We start from the raw sequence: 19855 nt of genomic DNA, 5'->3' as shown, positions 1-19855 counted from the left end.
ACTTGAAGGCTTTATTTTATCATAGAGGGAATAAAAATATATTTTAAGATCTTCAGAGGTTACCGTTCTGTTCTAAAATGAAATGTTGTGCTTAGTTTGTGAAGATTGAACTTATTCCACGTTATGCCAGCTGGCTGCAAATGCAGTTGAAGCCAATTTATGCACATCACTTTGAAGGAATCTGCTCTCACCTAGAAGACTGAGGACTTACGCTTCGTTACCTAGCAAATTCCCCAAACTCCTGGCGAAAATGCGCCCTTTAAATCTCTAACGTTGAGCATTTTCTGTATTTTGTGGCTTTTTGCAGTTAAATGGTTAGCTGTAGGGATGATCTAGAAGTACATGAATTATTAAATTCTGCCCTTACTCCTACTCAGTCCTTAAATGTGAAACGTGTACATATCAGCCGGGGGCTTCGGGACTTTCGCCAACAGGAAGGTGTGTGATGTTTGTACGATTTCACAGAGAATTCATGTCGTGTACTCCTTCGTACGTCCTGAGGTTGTGGTCGGCCTACGCCGTTCCGAGTATCTTGTGGAGAAAACGCCGTCCATGTCGTGTTTAAGCTCTTATATGTGATATTTAACGGTCACCACCTTTCTTAAGGCCCACGTTGGCAGCCCGTGTCCCTCACAGTCAGTGTCTCACGGGGGTTTCGAGACCACACAGCCTTAGCCTTAAGTTTCTAGAAGTTCCCGAAAAGCGCCTCAGTGTGTGTGTCTATGTCTGTGTGTGTGAGGACCTCGTGGCAGGAAGCTCTCAGCGAGAGGCGCAGCATCTCCTTTCCGGCTCTGACACACACACTTCATTTCCTACCCTGACGGGACGCACGCTGCTGTGTGTCTCTGCATTTCTGTCCCCAGGTGCCGAGGACCCCGTGTGTGTGTGTCAGTGGGTGTGTGTCGGGTGCTTCTGAGGACTCTGCGTGCCATGGGCTGCAGCGTCGGGGAGACCACTCGGCGGGGCTCTTCGTGCTCGCGCGGTGTCGCACAGTGGCGCGTGGACACGCAGTGCTGAGCAGCGCGAGCGGAGCGACGGCGGGAAGCGCGAGCGGCAACATGCTGAAGCGCGGAGTGGGCGGCAAGTCGAGCTACAGCCCGTACAACACGGACCACCGGGCCAAGAAGACGGAGGGCAAATGCCGGAGCTCGAGGCTCGACATCCTGCCCAGCAGACCGCACGTGTGGCTCAAACAGGTAGAGTACAGGGACAGAGCACACTTTTTCCCCCTTAGTTTCTGTCCAGTTAACTACCTCGGGCGCAACTTCTTGGCGGATCAACGCGGAAGTTCAGGCGCCTCGCAGTTGCGTTCAGTCAATTCATGTTCAAAAGAGAACCTGTTATTACGACGAGTTACTACAGCTGTAGGAGTAACAAGTTGATGGAGGGGGTGTGGGTACTTGTCCCTCGGTGTTCGAGGCAAGGCGAATATGCTCCCCAGTATCTGTGTATAATTACTTATGATTTAACCCCCCAAATACATGACAAGTTACGCCCCCAATAAAACAGCGGGCTTGGTGTGGCGCGCGCAGCAAGCAGGTGTTTCGCGAGGCGCTGTGTCGGGCGCCCCCTGCCGGCCACTTCCTCTAATCGCCAGGCCCGCTTCCCAACTCCCCCCACCCCCCCCGTACCGCCGCGCGGAGTAGTAGCAAAAGTTGGGCGCGCGCCGCCCGCGCCTTCGTGTCCGCGATCGACTGACGTGGAGGCCTGAAGTGCCTCCTTACTGTACCTGCGAGCCCGTTACTGTGACGTGTTCATGCCTGCGAAAGTAAACATTTTAGCAGTTCGCCGTCTCCAATTAGGCTGCCCAGGTTCCTAAGGTATTTTGCGGTGAAACAGTCACGTGGATTGGTTGTGCTCCACGAGTGGGAGGGCCGCACGTGACGTCGCCTCCTATTAAACTCCATTTATGTTTACTGGTAACTTTCTGTTTTTTCTGCCCCAGTCTCTGCAAGGTTGTTGTGGGGGCACTTGTTGTGGCCTGTGGATGAGGCACTATTCACACGCAGTGTGTGTTTGTGAGTGACAGAGAGAGAGTGTGTGTTTCACTGATGTATGGATGAGTGACCCAGTGTAAGTAGTGTATCTAGCAGTGTAAGTCACCACGGTGAATGAGGTGTGTGGGCTGGTAACACTACATAGAGTTCATTGGAAGTTGCTTTGGAGAAAAGCTTCTGCTAAATAAGTAAATGTAAATGTTGCTCATCGCCTTGGACATCTTACTTTGTCACTTCTCACTCGTGTCGTGTGTCCTGTAGCTTCTCTCTAACTCGTTGCTTATTTACAGTTTGGTCCCAAAGTCTCCGAGACGTGTGGCGTCCTTTTTCCCCCTGGGGCTTATTCGTCAAAAGCTGTAATGTGCCGTGGCGCATCTGTGGCACGTTGGAGTTGCTTCGATCGCATGAATTTCTCTCTCATTTCTCTGTGTTTGACATGTCTTTCAGCTTTCCGTCCTCCAGGAGCAGCCTCGCCCGGATGCGTCCGACAGCCTCGCCGTCCCCGCCTCCGGCGGGCCGATGCCCTCCTCCTCTTGCCCGGGGACACCGCAGGTCCAGCACAGCAGGGCGGCCGGCTGCCCAACGCCGGCAAAGCGCACTTCCACGCTGAGTCGCCATAGCAGCGCTGCCAGCTTTCCCATGCAGTCCTGGGTCTTCAGTAAGGGCCTGGCAAAGGGGAATGTCAGCCAAGGGCCTGGCCAGGAGGGTGGCGAGTCGGTGGGCATCGAGGTGGAGGACATACCCCCGCTGCTCCGGGACGTGGCGCACTTTGCGGAGGCAGTGGACAAGCTGAAGGATGTGGTGCTGGGCGAAGGTGAGGAAGCCCTTGGTGCACACACACAGCATTGACTGCTCTGCCGCCTGCTCCTCCTGAGTTTCTCATCGCAGTGGCTCGTTGAGGCTGAGAGTTACTGTAGTGGCACTGCCAGGGACACCTCGCCATCAAACACGCACCTGGAGCGTGGAACGCAAGGGTCCTAACCCCGTCAGCAGGAGCTAGAGCTCTCTTAAGATCCCAGGCTGCTTGGGTCCCCTGCAGCACTTTGTGATTTCGTGTGTGCGGCTTTTGCTGCTTGCCGGTCCTAATTTAAAAATTCGTAAGTGTCCTCCAGTGATCTGCTTGTGCATTGGTGCGAAGACGGGACCCAAGAGGCTGCTCCACCTCACTCCGTACTCATTTCACTGTGCAAGAGGGTGGCGCAGAGCTTGCTCAAGTGGGCGCTGGCTTCCTGTTGTGCCTGAGCGTATCAGCTTTGGTAGCAACGTCATATTCAGGCAGGAAGCCAGATGGTAGAAAGTGCTCCATTTTTCTCTTAGTGACAGCACAATTTCCTCTGCGTCAGCCCATAATTTAGGAGAATCGGGGCGGCCGAGTGTTTCGGTGAACGCTTCCTCCACATTGGTTACTGTGCATGTGTTCTTACGTTTCTCAGCTCACACGTTTACTTCAAGTAGCTTTGCACACATGTGCTGCTGACCGTTTTTACTTGTATGAACTATTGTTTATTCAGTCATCTGATACTTTTCTCCAGACTGACTTACAGGTTCAGATTTGTGTACTGTTACTTACAGTGATTTACCAATCTATACAGCCAAGTAATTTTTCCAGTATCAGTTCAGGGTTAGTGCCTTATTCAAGGGTGTTGCAGCAGGTGGTGGGATCCAAACCTAGGTCATTTGATTGCAAGACAGCAGCTTTAACCACTATACTGTCTTCTGCCCTTCTGCTGTAGTTTTGCCTTCAACCTGGATCTTTCGGGTTCGCTTTCTTGGTGACTGCAGTCTGCTGGTCTGAACGAACTACACATCACAGGCGAATGGTCAGGGTGCTGTGTGTCGTTGGTCCCCCGTGGCATCTTATTCAGAAGGAGATAATGAAAATCTGCAGGGAGACACATCCCACTATGAGTCAAAGCCTTCCTGTTTATGTTGCTCTAACAGGCCAGGCTAACTGGGTGCCGAGATAAGGTGGGATATGCCCTGCCATTTGCCATTTCCTAGGCGCCCTCAACCTATAGGGTCATCTTAAGGAACAGTGGCCCTTACAGCTGGGGGAAGAGGAGAGATCAGCGAGAGTGGGGGTGCATGAGTGGCTCATCTGGGGTTAGTGCAGGCAGCTCTTGCTAACAACGCAGTTGTGTACATAGAGCTGAGTCAAAGTCCTCGCCTTTTACTTTTTCACTAGGTTGAGCACGAAACAAAGTCAGAAACTACCCTCTAGTCATTCTGATGTATCTTGCATTTGACGTTGTGTTATTTAGGTACTTTTGAGGTTACTTGGGCTTCTTGTTAGATTCAGCGTAGTATTATGTCATTGGTTAATTCTGATTTGATGGTGTGACAAATTTACAAACATCTGTAGCTGACACAAGGCTGAACGACACTTAATTGAACCTGCAATAACATTAAGTATTACAAAATAATGGAGGTTTTTTAAAAGTCTATTTATGTTGAAGAGACTCAGAAGCAATTAAAATAGAACATATAAGCAGAAGTGTGCCAAGCTGTCACTAAGCGGTCTTCACTATATATAGTAATGGTGCCAAGGGTGCTGTACAAGTGCTGTAGAAGAAGGTTTTTAAACTAGACTGAAGAAATGTGTATTTATGCAATGCAGAAAATGTTGACATTCACTTGTAAAGTGACAGTTGCCAATTCAAGCCCCACTCTGCATTACTGCTTTAGTATTCTTCAACCAGGGTACTAGCACTGTATTGCGCAAGTAAAAACAGTCAGCTGTACAAATGTGTAAAACACTGTACGTGGCCAGTATAATGATAGTATCCACAAAACAACACTTTTATTAGTGCTGTTACCTTTGTTGTATAGCTGGCCTTTGGAAACATAGAGAACCCCAATAATGGTATTGTTGATCATTTGCTTTATTTACTTTACTTACTTAACTTTTCTTGGTTTATCTGCCTTACTTTCCAGCAAATCGTTACACTTCAGCTCTTCCTCTTCCCGAAGGAATAAATGCCTGTAACCATTGCCAGAAATCTTTCTGTATTTTGAAGTTTTGCAGCATGGCATCATATACAGTAAGCGCAAGTTGGACTGCGAACCTCACTACCTGTTTGTCAGTCCTGAAAGAACCTTGTATGAAGACAGTGACTGTTGATGGGGCAAAGTACTGAGGAACACTGTAAGGTCGCAAACGTGGTGTTTTGCATTTTCTTGACTTCAGTGAGAAATACAAATTTCCAGAATAGAACAAGATGTAGTGTGAAGTTCCTGCTAGTGTTAATTCACCCTTGTTTTTGCATTTTAGCTTTTGACATATAGTATGTCTGTAATCTCTGAAGTATTATATGTAATAATGTTAACTATTGGAAATAATCATCGCAACATCTTGTGGTGCTGAAAGGACACGTATGACAGGAAAGCGCTGCCTGTTCTTTCTAGCCGGGAAGCGATATCTTGTGGTATCCTGTGTCTGGTGTGGCTTTAGATACGGTGCCAGCATAACAGACGCAGCGTGGATCCAGTGAGGTAGGAGGGTGTCGAGGGAAATGCCAAGCCTTCCGTCCATCTAGTGTTCAGGCTCCTCCCCAACCTGCGTCCTTCTACTCACGGGGCAGACAATCTCACATTTTTCCCATTTGTTTCTCGTTTGCCCCATTGTGTTTTCAGTTTGACATCATTTCGCTCCTGGAAATCGGGCGTAGTCAAACGGTTTTTCCGTTGCCATTTCTGTGGTCAGTCAACCACATAAATGGCTACACAGGTCAGCTTCACACCATTGTATGAAATTTTTGCTCAGTAAATTTCAGAACTCTAATGACATTAAGTCAATTACATATGCAATCGCTCAACTTGACGGAAAGCAGTATTTTCACTAAATTAGCTGGCATTCATTTTCTCTAACCTTTTCAAGAAATTCACTAACACAGATGACATGCTTCATGAAAAGTGAGAATTAATAATAATAATAATAATAATAATAATAATAAACAACTCACTGAGAGGCTTGTGTCCGGAGTGTGTTATGTGGAGTTTAGCTTCGAACCAAAATGTCAGATGGAAGTAATGTCCAATGTAGAGAAGTGTTTTTTTTTTAAACAATACAAAGTCTTACAGTGATGTATACTCGGATAATAATTCAAATGTTTTTGGAAGTATTTATAATAATTCGATTCACCTAAGTTGAGCTGGACACACATTTTTACGAAAAGGCCGGTTGTGGCCATTGGCTGGTGGGCTAATTACACTTTGAAGTGTGATCTCATCTCTACATGTCTGCATGTGTTTCTTCTGGGTCCTCTGCGCCACATTCCTCCCACAGTCAAAAACGTACAGTTCAGGTAAATAGAACCCTCTAGATCGCCTGCAGAGTGTGTGTGTGTGTGTGTGTGTGTGTGTCTGGCTAACCAGCGATAGACTGGCCTGTTGTCCAGGGTGAACCCCCTTGTGCCCAGTGATCCTGGGATACGCTATGTATGGATTGCCACGACCCTGACAAGGACAAGCAGTTACACCGAGTGAGTGATCGATCGATCTTGTATGACATTTTGAATATGTAAATGCGTCTCGTCTAGACTTTATCATCCCTTTATAAAAAAGGTGACTTTTTCTAAAAGAAAGTGAATTACATTACATGGATTTAACGCACGAGCTGTATAATATGAACCGGGTCCACTTTCATAGTGTACAAAATTGTTTAGCTGATTCCTGGAAATGACAGTTAATTTTTGCAAATCAGAGGTTTTCAAAATGAACTTAATGAAACTTCTCTAGACAGCATTTTGTTGTTTTATTTACTTTGGGAAGATTTTTTTTTTTTTTTTTTGGACCAGTCAGTTTTGTGGAGTGATGATGATGACGAGTTCTTGCCATACTGTATCGTGTGGACTTGGAGAGGTAGCCACATATCAGGTATGAATGTGGTTGAGCAGAGAGAAAGAGAGAGAGAGAGAGAGACAGACAGGAAAAGGAAGATTCGCTCTGCTGAGGTGTAGCCACAAAGAACAGTGTTGTGTGTGTGCCTTCGGATCTCTTAGTGATGACCACAGACTGCTTTTCTGCTTAGTATCGCACTTGCCAGGACGTTTATTTCACACATAGTAGCATTAACCCATTCCCAGTCAGTGTGTGAAGTGAGAGGGCAAATCAGCGTAGCTTTCTCAGTAAAACTGAGTGCTCTTGGCATATTGTACGCCTTTTACAAGTAGGCAGCAGGTGCGGTGGTAAACGAATGTCCCCGAGTGAACGGCGCTTGAGCCTGTCGTTTTCCCTCTACCCGCTTGCTCTTACAGAGAAGGTGGAGAACCAGCAGGCCCTAGGCCACGAGTGCCTGGGCGAGGTGCTCCGTGTCCTGAGGCAGGTCATCGGCACGTACCCCCTCCTTAACACGGTGGAGACCCTCACCGCAGCAGGCATGCTCATCTCCAAGGTCAAAGGTCAGCTCCGTTCCGCAGCAGACGTTTACTGTTACCCGAAGACCCTACCCAGCCCTGCCAACCGCTGAGAGTGTTCTTCCTGCCTTCGTCCTTTACCCCCTCCCCTTTTACTATGATATGTTGAGTGTTTAGGATGTTGTTACCAGTCTACAGGAAACTAGTCGTTTATGTGGTTTCGGCTCACTTGAGAATGCTGAGGGCACAGAAAAAGAAGCCGCGAATTTAGTTAACCGGTACCGGGCCCATAAGGAAGGTCTGCATTCCCTGCACATGCTGTTTTTTACATTTTATCTTTCTGCATGCTTTTAAAATGGAATCTTCGTAGGACAAGGTAAGATCAACTGAGAACCCAGTGTCGTTTCTAATGTTTGCCAGTTAGGTTTGGGTTAATGTTCACAGAAATGAAAGTGAATAAGAGGAGATCCGCGAAGTGAAATGTGAATTCTCTTGGTTTTAGGGTTCCAGTATAACAAGAGCAATGAGGGTGAGAGGAAAGACTTTGAGAAATCCATTGAGGCGATTGCAGTGGCCTTTAGCTGTAGGTAAGTCAGCTTCTTTACTTGACAATTACAGGTCTCTGCATAACAAGTGAGTTGTATGCAAAGAATGAATGCCATCCACAGCAGGTTTTTACTTCAAACCACGCAGTGAATCTGAACCTGATTCGGCATACGGTCGTGGCTGAATGCATTTTACCCCCTTCCTGGTCTCTGAGTGGTATAAGGAGGCATGGAAGATCTACTGGACACGGTATTCCCAGATCAAGAGCTGAAAAGCCCTCTTCTCTTGGTGTACTGAGGCTGTGAGTTGTCTTACCTTCTCACTGAGATCCCCATGAAGTGACAGAATTGATGATGTATGTCTGAGTCAGATTAGCTCATGGTTACGAACATGGTGTCAGCTGTGTTGGGGCGTGTACCCTGTGAGGCAAGCGGCGCCCATCGAAGCAGCGTGACTCTCTTTTACACGTACGGCGGAGAAGGTTGGCACACAGCGGGAAGGACCGAGACAACAAACACCATTGTAGTAGAATCCCCATCTGCATGCGGTGCAGCATAAACAGGAAGTGGCGCAGCAGCTTTCATCTTTCTAGGCTGAGTAGGCCAGAAACGGGAAGTCAGCCGTTCAGGACACCTTTTTTGAATTAAGCATCATGGCCTCTCAGGATCGTCAGTGTTACCTGAAATGATGTTGCTAGAGATATTTACACGTTTCCTTGTTTGTGCATAAGAGGTATAGTTGTGCAACATTTGCATATGAATACAATCTATATGAAAAGCAAAGAGACCCAGTGCTTACTGTGTAACCATCAGTGTGAGATATGTGCAGTGATGCCAAGTGTGAAGCACAAACAATCAGGTCTGTGTATGTCAGTCTTTTGTAAATGCAGTGCACAGAAAAGTGACAGGGAAGTTGGTGAACTTGGTATTGTGCTTGGAAGGTTTGCATTTGTTTTCTTATGAAGTGAGGGCAAAGTCAGAGTGAAGAGTCAACAGTAGAGGTGCTACTCAACTGAGGTTGGCCTATTTAATGTCATCTGGTATAGTAAATATTGTGTAAAGTGTTCTATTAATTTTTGCCTCGTCACTTAAGTTAAATAAAGATCACTTTACCCATTTCAGCAATTTTTGATCGTAATGGCACGGTGCCTGTTCTGCGAAAAGAGTAGGCAGGACGCTGTTATAGCAGTACCATGGTAGAATGGTAAACCACATCCATCTCCTGCACTTTTGGCCACATTTGATTAAGAGACGAGGGTCGGGTGCGGCCACAGTGTGTTGCGACACTGTCAGAGGGAAGTTAGTTGAGCCGCACAGGGCTAGGTGTATAGGAAAGCTTCTATCTTTTTGCTCACAGCACTTGCTTCACTGTTTGTTATATATTTTTTAAAAACTCCTTAAATCCACCCACACTCTCGAGACCTGGCAGCGCCCCTTGCCGGATCTGTATGTGTGTGTTTTTTTTTTTTTTTTTTGGAGAGGGAGGTACTCATCAGCGACACTAGGTGAAACATTCAGTGTCATATTTCTTAGCGTTCCCTGTGTTTGTGTGTCTTCTGCCTTCCTACTGCTCATCATGTGGCTGACTGGACCTTCTGTTGTCTTTGTGTGTGTCTCTTGGCAGTGTGTCAGAGCTTCTGATGGGAGAGGTGGACAGCAGTACCCTCCTGTCCCTACTGCCCTCTGAGAAGAGCAGGGTGAGCCAGCATACAGTGTCGCCGTTGCCACACAGTATCTAAGGACAGCTGTTGTACTGACACTGACTTTCTGATAGCGATTGTCAGGATGAAAAGCAGGCAGTAGATAGGCGGGCAACCCTTGCAGGGAATTGTCCCTACTGGCTGACCACGGTCCACAAAGTTATTTTGTCTTCAATGCAAAGGAAGACACACCTACAATTTCTTTCTGAATTTGTATGCAGCAGAATTCAGTCCAGATTCCATCACCACGTGTGCAAAGCATTGTTTAATAACTTCCCAAATTAGCTGATTGATTAATAAATTGAATAGTTCCCCAAAGTGTGTCACTACCCGCTTATGTCTCGGTGATGTTACCTTCCAGTCGCTGACGGCTAAGCAAAGGGGCACCTGGTAGCGTAGCGATCGGAGCTGATGCCTTTGGACCCAAAGGTCACGGCTCGAAGCCTCACCTCCAGGTTTAATACCTTTGAGCAAGGTACTTACACTAAATTGCTCCAGTAAAATTACCCGGCTGTAAAAATGGGTAAATAATTACAAGAACCTTAACGTTGTAAGTCACAGTGTAGAAAATCTTCGAATGAATGAGCGTAAATGTATGGAATTTGGGATGGTGTGTGTATATGGGAGATCCGGGGGGCACGGTGGTGCGGCGGGCTTGGCCAGGTCCCGTTCTCTGGCGGGTCTGGGGTTCGAGTCCTGCTTGGGGTGCCTTGCGACGGACTGGCATCCCATCTGGGGTGTGACCCCCTCCCCCCTTCAGCCTTGCGCCAACCAAGGGACAAGCAGTTTCAGACTGTGTGTGTGTGTATACACTGGAGACTTGTTACTGAAGATGAACCAGGGCAGTGAGTACACAGTAAATGTTTGTTTGGTACTGTAAAGGGTTCATGTAACTCAGTGAACAGTGGGACAGCCATATTGATCATATTCATGCAGACTGTAATCTCTCTCTGCTCAGTCCATGGAGAACCTGCATGGCGCCGGGCTGGGCCAGGGACGGGACACGACCTTGAGGAAGGGGGACCTGCCACACGGGGGTAGGAGGACCACTCTGTCACCCAGTCTCACACTCGCTCTCTGTCTTGCTCAGTTCCTGTCACTTTTGCTGCACACGCGCTCTACTGCTACACCCACTCAGTTTTTACAATGCATGCGTATTTTTCTTTCCTGCTGCGAGTGATGACGTTTTGTTAGTTACGGGGATATCGGTCTCAAAAAGGCATTTTCCTCACTGAAAAGAAAATTTTGTTTGTTTGTTTTCTTTTAAAGAACGGACTAACTTCCGGTGAAATTTAGTGTCGATTTGCTTTCCAGCTGTATCATGTTTTTGCCTCACACGGTTTCTTTTCTGTTCTCTTAAAAAGAATCAAGGAAGGAAGTGATGACAGGAACAGTCAGAAGCAAACAGAAAAGGGGGAGGCTTTCGGGCTTGTCGTCTAACGCCGAGATATTTTAAAATGTATGGAGGGGGCCGAGTGAGGAGCGACCCGGGAAAATAATTAGAAGCGAACTACGAGCCGCTCGGAGCGGGGGGGGGTGGAGGCTTGCGGCAGGGTGCGCGATGAGATGCCGTACAGTTCAGCCCTGTGTGTGTCTCCTAGTTGTGAACGCCGAAGAGGTGGACATCATCCTACAGCGCAGCGAGGGGGGAGTGGACTCCGCGCTCACCTACGCCAAGTCTGTCTCCAAATACATGAAGGATGTGATTGGCTACATAGAAAAAAGGATTGCAGTAGGTGTGTAGAGAGTGCAGTGTATTTCCTCTTTCAGTCTGTACACCCATTCCTTGATCTATGAATGTTTCTGTTGTGAATTTTCACCTTTGTGAGCCCATAGAATTTATACCCTTAAATCTGAATCGCAGTCGGTATCTTCATATCTCCATCATGTCTATTTGCATATTAGGCAGATTGTTAACAAACTTTTCCTCTTGGCCTCCTGATTTAAATGAGTCCCCTGCTGTCCACTGTCAAATATTCTTCCCTTTCTCTTCTCTTTCTCTTTTTGGATACACTTGGGTAATGTTTGAAACTATTTAGAATTTTCCCCTTCGGAAATAATATTTGATTTGTCATTTTGATTTATTAATGTTTGCTTAATAGACGGTTTTCCAGGAATGCTTTAGGCTTGTAAACCGAAGAATGGGTGAAATAAATTAACAGGCTGCATTTGGCCTTCTGCAGCATTCAAAAAAATTACTAAATATTTAACGTTTTAGTAGGCAATGCTGTTTCCAAAAATAATGCAACTTTTTTGCCCAAGCAGGAGGCAATACAGCAGTAGTTTGAGCACAGACATAAGTATGCACTGACTGCAGAATATTTTGCTCTTTATGTGGCATTAAATTTCCCCAATGTTTGTTTTTCTCCCCAGAGATGGAGTTTGCCAGATCTCTGCAGAAGCTCTATCAGTCTTGTAAACCAGGGTTTGAACAGGTAACCCCCCACATCACCGGTACTGTGTGCCTGTAACAAAGTTCTTTTGTCTTCACCACCACATGACCACAAGGCTGTTCTAGGCTCTGCAGTCACATACGGTAAAGTGTAACAGAGAGTGAGGAAACTGACCAAATAAAGAAAATAAAAGAATAATATGAGCGACTGATTATTCTGGCCCGTAAAAGTTTTCTGTTCCAGCCAGCTGACTCTGTTGAGTCCAGTTTATTCCTTGGCTATTGGAATTACATAACGTGGCTTCGTTGGCCATAAAGGGAAAGGAAGTGTAAAGTGTGAGAAGACACCTGCCTTGTTTGTGCATGAGGTCCTCATATAGACTTGCCAGGCATGCCGAAACTGCAGTTTGTGCCACCAGTTAGTGCTCGGGCTGCTGCGTGGCATCGTTGGGACTTTACTCTGCAAAGGTTGGCGGAAAAAAGAGCAACATGGACGGGCAGTGCTTCCTCTTTCAGTATAATCATTTAGCCTTTCAGTTTAACAGGATGTGAATGCCTGAAACACCTTTTAGTCGAAACATTTCATGTGTGTCACACATTCGAACCTTCTTTAGTTGAGCAGTAGCAAGTGGGTTTCGCATGTTTGTATGCCTTCGTTATGACTCATTTGTGCATTTCCCGTGGGTCCTTCAACAAACAGCAAAATACATCGCTTGTTCTCTGCCTGCAGCCACACATGCCCTTCCTGTCAATCTACACCATGGCTTTAGAGCAGGACTTGGAGCAGAGCACGGGGGTGCTGCAGTCCACCAGCACCCTGCATAGTCAGGCCATCCTGCAGGTAGGTCATCTGTCGTGGGTGGTAAAACTCCTCAGGTCTCACTAAGCTGCTGGCCTCAGCGGCATGATTCAAACCCCCTGCCCTGTGCTGTGCACCATGGGGCTGCTGGCACAGATAGGTACGGCCGTGACGTTGCGGGGTTGTGAGCACTGCTACCTTCTGCCAATCCACAGCCGTTGATGCAGCGCAAGCTGGAGCACGAGAAGAAGCGCAAAGAGATCAAGGAGCAGTGGCAGAGGGCCAGGAGGAAGCTGGTGAGCTGGCTATCCCCGTCTCTGCCCTTATGCAGATGTCCAAGTGCCTTGTTTGCAGAGTGGTTCCCAGTGCGAGGTGCTGTCAGGTGTCTCGGTTATTGTGCTACCGCAGCATTTTTCAGCACGGTCATAAAACCCCTCATTTCAAACACGGTAGTAATTGCATGTCCCCTTGGGCTCTGGCCAGGCGGAGGCTGAAACAAACCTGCGTAAAGCCAAGCAAGCCTACATGGCACGCTGCGAGGAGTACGACAAGGCCAGGATGGCAGCCAGCCGAGCAGAGGATGACGGAGGAAGCTCTGGCGCCAAGTCACTGGACAAAAAGAGGCGCAATGAGGAGGAGGCCCGCAATAAGGTCAGCTGATATACCATACCTTCTTCTTTTGCTCAGCACTTCTCTAGACAGTGGTCAACCTTCTGAGCGATCTACACCTCTGTATTCTTCTTCATAGCCTTTCTCTGGCTTTCCTGGAACACTTGGGTTCTGCTCTTGAGGCAGGATCTGATTTGTTTTAGAATATTCCTTGATTATTTTATGCTGTTTGCACAACAATTTTGCACTTCATTCATGGTTCATTTAGGCAGTGTTGGATAATTTGATGTGCTAGGTTGGATAAGTTGTATGGGTACCTTGTTAAGAGGTAAAACAACAGGAAGAGTCCTGGTTCATGCTGATGTGTATTTCAATTTTGATAGAAATGGATGGTAAAGGGGTGCGGTGGGTCTGGGGTTCGAGTCCCTCTTGGGGTGCTTTGTGGCAGACTGGCATCCCGTCCTGGGTGTGTCCCCTCCCCCTCCAGCCTTACGCCCTGTGTTGCCGGGTTAGGCTCCGGTTCCTCGCGACCCCATATGGGACAAGCGGTTTCAGACTCTGTGTGTGTTATTGATCCGTAACACAAACATTTCTATCAAAACATGGTTCTCATATTTTTGGTTCAGATATTTTTATGGAATACCTGGGATAGAACGCTGCTTGTCCCTGCCCGTGCTCCGTGTGTTTCTGCTGCCTGATCTACAGCGTTCCTCCCTCCAGGCCGAGGAGGCAGAAGCTACATACCGCACCTGCATCGCCGATGCCACCACACAGCACCAGGAGCTGGAAGACACCAAGGTCACCGTACTGCGGCAGATCCAGGAGCTTGTCAAGCAGAGTGATTGTACCCTTCGATCGGTAAGCCTCCGCAGTGACATGCAGCCGTCAAGAGTCTCTGTGGGACTTTGCTGGCTTACACTGACCTCATTGCTATGGTTTTGTGCCACGCAGGCTACCGTCTCTTACTGCCAAGTGATGCACATGCAGACGGTCGCACTGCCCGTGCACTACCAATCCCTGTGTGAGAGCAGCAAGCTCTATGACCTGGGCCAACAGTACGCCACCTATGTCAAAGACCTCCCAGTGGTGGAGGAGCCTGAGGTCCATTATGAATTTGAGCCCTACACTGCATCTCCCACCCAGTGAGTATGGCCTGTCACACACTCCCTGTTCCGCTGCAGCCACACACCAGACCTCTTTTGTTTACTTTTCCCCATATCGCTCTGTCAATACAATAACTGTCAACCATATAAGTACAGTCTTCCCCTACCTTACGAAGGTAAAGTGGTACTGAAAAACACCTTTCAGGGTCACTCATTTATAATACCACTATGTCATGAAACTGGACACAGTCACTTCAGTAGGTAGCTTTAGTTGTCACGGTGCTTGTCAACCTTTATTGCAAAAAAAAAAAAACAGCCCCTGTCTGTCTGTTATTCTGTGATTGACGAGATAAGAGGTGTCCCAGTTTTTTATATGTAAATATCTATACATGCACACAGTTTCATGTGTGGAGATTGCTTGTTCTCCCTGCTCCCGTTATTTGCGTTGGTTTACTCCAACAGTCCAGAGATTTGTTTGTTGGTGTAGGTGACGATAACTTGCCTGTAGTGTGTGCTTTTCTGTGTGTTCCATTGCTCTGCCCTATAAATGGAGTGAATGATTGCAGGTAGTTCAGCGCAGTATATCTAGCACAGTAAGTCACCTAAATACCAGTAAATATCATAAAAAATCATTTAAGAAAAATGCAAGTGTAAATGTCATGTCTCTTATTGCGTGAAATCCAAATTCAGTCCTCATAAATGCAAAGATATGCCTTGTAAGCCAAAGCCGGGGCATGAAACGAAACTCATTGCAAAGTGAATTTCTCGTAACCCGAATGGGTGTATCTTGGCCTAGGGTTGTGTTATGTTCTGGTCGTGTTGTAGATGGAGGGGTGAACCAAGTGTGCATTTCCATTTACATTTCAATTTATTCATTTAGCAGACGCTTTTGTCCAAAGTGACGCACATCTCAGCAAAAGTACAATTTATGCATTACATTAAGAGAAGGAGACATAGCTGCAGACATGAAAGTCTCAAACAAACCTAGTTTGTTACCTACCGCTTGCCTACTTACCTACCACATTTCATACATCAGTAAAAAAGACTAAATATCAGTGCTCTATGTTCAATTTTTCTCAGACTGACTCCCAAGCTCTTCAACGACGCCTTAAATACAGAGCAGCAGAACAATGCTGAAGCAGTACCCAGCCCTCAGGGTGTGGGCAGCAGAGATGACATTTCCAGTTCCAAGGGTAAACAGAGGCACGGTGAGTGGTAAAGGCTGTCTCTCGTGCTTCAACAAATGCATGAGTAGTGTTTCCTCAAGGGACAGGCTTTACAGTGGATTTCTGCTAACACACGCTTCTGTTCTGGTTGAAGGGCGAGGCCATCAGTCACACAAATCATGGCCCACAGTGGTGGGTGATGCAGACAGTGTGTGTGAAACCAGCAGTCCAGGATCCCCCACTACCAGCACAGGTACCCCGAAGTCCGATTCACGAACTTGTCTCAAGTTGTTTATTTCGAGTCATTTTGTACATTGGCGCACACCCACCTTTTTGTGCCCTTTGGTTCCTCTCTGCACGGAGAGAGTAAAGATCGACAGAAACGGAAAACATCAGCGTCAATCTCTGGATGCTGTTTATTTCAGGAGACAGAGAGAAAATGGCCAGGACCCTCTCCAGCGGGACCATGTCCTCCACCGAGGACCTGGATGAAAAAGACGGCAGCATCATGTGCTTTGATCAAAGTGAATTCTGAGTTTTAATGGAATTTGCATGCATTCTGATAAAATCCTGCTTTACGATCACATTTTTCCCCTCTGCAGTCCTGTAAATGTTGTATCGTACAGCTAAATAACTAAATTACAGTAGTGAATCCTAATGAGGTTAAAAGCCTTCATTTTTAACAAAGCGAAAAAGCCGGGCGAGATGCGATTTGAATTTGGAATGGTTTTTGTGCATCCGCCAGGTCTGAATGGAATTGAGCCTGAAGCGACGGTGCCCACAGGGCCATTCCGCAATGTGGGACTGTCCAGGGCTGCGCAGACACACCGACTGCGCAAACTGCGCACGCCGGCCAAGTGCCGCGAATGCGACAGCTACGTCTACTTCCAGGGGGCGGAGTGTGAGGAGGTGAGGAGTCACCAGCAGAGCATTGCGCTTCCTCTGTATTCCTTCTCTGCTGTTGCAGGAGATGCTTGAGGCACTTGATGCGAGGCCTTCGCTGAATCAAAATAGTGCACAATGGGAGATTCTTGAGGGCCTTTTGGTAAGAAAGTGCTCGCTTACCTGTAAAGGAGCTTCACCTTACCTGCTGTTCCCCACAGTGTTTCCTGGCTTGTCATAAGAAGTGTCTGGAGACGCTGGCCATTCAGTGTGGACACAAAAAGCTGCAGGGCCGCCTCCAGCTCTTTGGTAGAGACTTCTCCGTGGCGCCATGCAGCAGCACAGAGGGGATCCCCTTTATCATCAAAAAGTGCATCATGGAGATCGAAAAGAGGGCCCTGAAGATGAAGGTGTGACAGATGCTGATCCACCGAAATGCTGATGCCAGCAAGGCTGTGTGAGCAGTTCACCTGTTGAACAATGCCTGTTTCTCACTCTCCTTCACCCTGCAGGGCATTTACAGGGTGAATGGAGTGAAGACCCGGGTGGAGAAACTATGCCAGGCCTTTGAGAACGGTAAGGAGTTGGTGGAGCTCTCACAGGCGTCGCCACACGACATCAGCAACGTGCTCAAGCTCTATCTCAGACAGGTGCGACAGCAGTCAAAGAGGTGGAAAGCTCTTCTCTCTATGCTCACCTGTACTATTGTACAGAATGAATAGTGCTTGGAGCTTCTCGGTGACGGGTTCTTCCTCTGCTCTCCCTTTAACCCCTACTGTCACGCTGCCCTCGGCCCGTCTCCTACAGCTGCCTGAGCCGATCATGCCCTTCCGGCTTTACAGCAGCCTCATGGGCTTGGCCAAGGAGAGCATCCATGGGGATGTATCTGAAGGAGGAGAGGCTCTGTCTCGGGGCCCCATACTAGAAGACCTGGGCCCCGAGACAGAGCCTCTAGTCTTGGTGCTGGTGGACAAGCTGGGAGAGCTGGTGAAGGATCTACCACCAGCTAACGTGGCCACTCTGGGCTATATTGTACAGCACCTGCGCAGGTATGAAACCCCACTGCATTCTGAGAATGACAGCCTCCATTCATAGATCAGCAGTACTTTCATGGGCCATATTATGAAGTCTAACGTTTGTCACCCATGTGCATATCTGTTTTATGCGAAACTGTGTTGAACTCCGATGGCTCCTGGCTCAGGTCCTCACGGCTTCTTTTTCAGGGTGGCAGAGATGGAGCAACACAACAAGATGAGCCCCAGTAACCTGGGGATCGTGTTCGGCCCCACTCTGATGCGACCCCGGCCCAGTGGGGCCACCGTGTCGCTCTCCTCCCTGGTGGACTATCCGCATCAGGCCCGCATTGTGGAGGCCTTCGTCGTCTTCTACGACAGCATTTTCCCCGCCCGCTGCAGCCCCTCTCAGCAGGCTTCCTCTCCTCAGGGACACAGTCAGGTGACTCACTGGTGCCCTTTACCATCGCTCAGAGGGAGAAGCAGTGAGGCAGACCTTAGATTTGACTGACAGCTCTGCAAATATTGCAAACATTCAGACACTTTACCTTTTACACTATTTATTCCATTTTACAGGGAATATTCTCTCAGCCAGTCAGTAAAAACTGATGACAGAGAGGGACATCACTGTCACCACAGCAGAGGAGCTCTGTAGCTAAGAGAAAGTGCTGTTAAGTCTCAGAAAAGGCCCTCACCTGAAAGCTACTTCCCTGCACATATTTTTTCACTAATGGTTAAAATCTGCAGTCAATGTTTTCCAGTAATTTGTCCATTCACTGTGTTGACAAGGAAGCCATCTGAACAAAAAACTAACTTCTTTTGGATCAGGAGTGCGCTGCCAGAGGAGTTAAAGAGAGCACGAGCGCTGCAGCTGGCCCAGAGGCGACCGTCTCCGGTAAGATGCAGAAGATTAATAAGCACGTACCACTAATGTGAGGCAGAGTAGAACTGCAGTAAAAGTGCACACTGAAGACATTCCAACGTGTTGAGAGAGGATGAGAAACTGGTGATTGAAGACTTCGTCACTTGCCATAATGAAGAACCTGTAACTGATTTTCTCTTGATCCCAGTTTTGATGTATTGTAAAAGACCGTCCAACTTTGGTTTCATTCCTTGTACTCAGGCAACTCTTTAAGCTCCTCCCTCGAGCAGTCTTTGGACTCTGATTCTGAGCTGGAACAAGTGGCAGATGGAAGCCAGCATACGGCTAGTGGAGAAGAGGACCAGGAGAGTCCCACCGCAGGAGGAGACCCCTTGGACCCGTGCGCTCAGGAACAGATGCTCTCCCATGTTGTACAGGACAGCAGTGGACTTTAAGGGAAAGGTGACGCGGAGCAGAACTCCTTTGGTGAAGAGCCGAGGCCTTCGCTCAGGTCACTTGACCACGTTTGTACAGAGGACCTTGCTCGCTAGCAGCTCTTAGTCTGCTCATATTTCAGTCAGTACACCTGCTAGAGCATTGGAAAATGAAACTGTCATGCCAGTTTTGCATCTCCAAGTTTAAAACTTCTTTTTAAACATTATGAGTTAAAAGCTCTCAGTGCCTTGGGAGTTAAGCCTTTACAAATGGAAATAAACAGGAAGTCAACCGAACTGATGTGTAATCATTTTAAGTTCAGACCAGTCTTAGAAACAAAGATGCAAGACTATAAAATACTTTCCTTATGCATTTTCCTCTGTGCTGCCAAAAAAAAAAAAATTAGCACATCTTTCATCCTCCACTATATATCGAAGGACTGTCTAAAATCACAGACTGTATGGAGCCAGTTTTCCTCATTACAGGTGGTAGCAGCCTGTGCCATTTTACAGTTAACATTTCCTGTTCAAGTGCTGCACTTAGCAGCAGAAATAAGTTCCCAACTCTCTCCATATCCTTCACTAACTGCTGCTACAGACCTTTCATTCTTAGGCATGTAACAGAAACCCTAAAGGGATTCTTTTAAAGCCAGCAAATGTACTTTCACAGCTAATGCCACATTAACCACATTACAGGAGGACAAACAGGCACCAGTGATTCAGCGTCACCTTGCCTTGACATTCAACAGCACCATGAGTGCAGGGCAGTGCTTCTATGTAGTTGAACCCACATTATTTCCACACTGCTGCAAATGTGCTTTTTCTGCAATGTGTCTACTTCGGTTATTTTTCCCCCACATGCAGCCACAAAGCAAGGCTTCCTCGTAGGTCTTTTTTGCCGTAAAATGCCTTATTACAGAAAAGACAGTACCTTTAACTTGGGCTCAGAGGGGGAAAGTTTAAATCCTATATGTCCCACTGAGACTAAACACGTACATT

The 19855-nt window shown here is 47.4% G+C and overlaps 1 protein-coding gene across 1 annotated transcript; it reads left to right on the top strand.

Moving 5' to 3' along the window:
- The first annotated feature begins 827 nt into the window (after window positions 1–827).
- On the top strand, window positions 828–19714 carry arhgap45b (Rho GTPase activating protein 45b). Its single transcript, XM_018728247.2, has 23 exons — window positions 828–1196; window positions 2445–2811; window positions 7253–7396; window positions 7854–7938; window positions 9521–9593; window positions 10555–10633; window positions 11198–11332; window positions 11970–12031; window positions 12719–12829; window positions 13003–13083; window positions 13271–13438; window positions 14117–14254; window positions 14348–14538; window positions 15580–15707; window positions 15820–15918; window positions 16091–16189; window positions 16411–16574; window positions 16769–16957; window positions 17060–17197; window positions 17355–17596; window positions 17771–18002; window positions 18389–18455; window positions 18684–19714. Exons 1-23 carry the CDS (start codon window positions 1059–1061, stop codon window positions 18875–18877), a joined length of 3324 nt encoding a protein of 1107 aa, XP_018583763.1. The 5' UTR covers window positions 828–1058; the 3' UTR covers window positions 18878–19714.
- Window positions 19715–19855: the final 141 nt, after the last annotated feature.

Source organism: Scleropages formosus, chromosome 9, assembly GCF_900964775.1.
Source record: "Scleropages formosus chromosome 9, fSclFor1.1, whole genome shotgun sequence".
Classification (NCBI taxonomy): Eukaryota; Metazoa; Chordata; class Actinopteri; order Osteoglossiformes; family Osteoglossidae; genus Scleropages; species Scleropages formosus.
The sequence above is the reverse complement of the archived record's forward strand: the minus strand, read 5'-3'. Positions and strand labels throughout refer to the sequence as shown.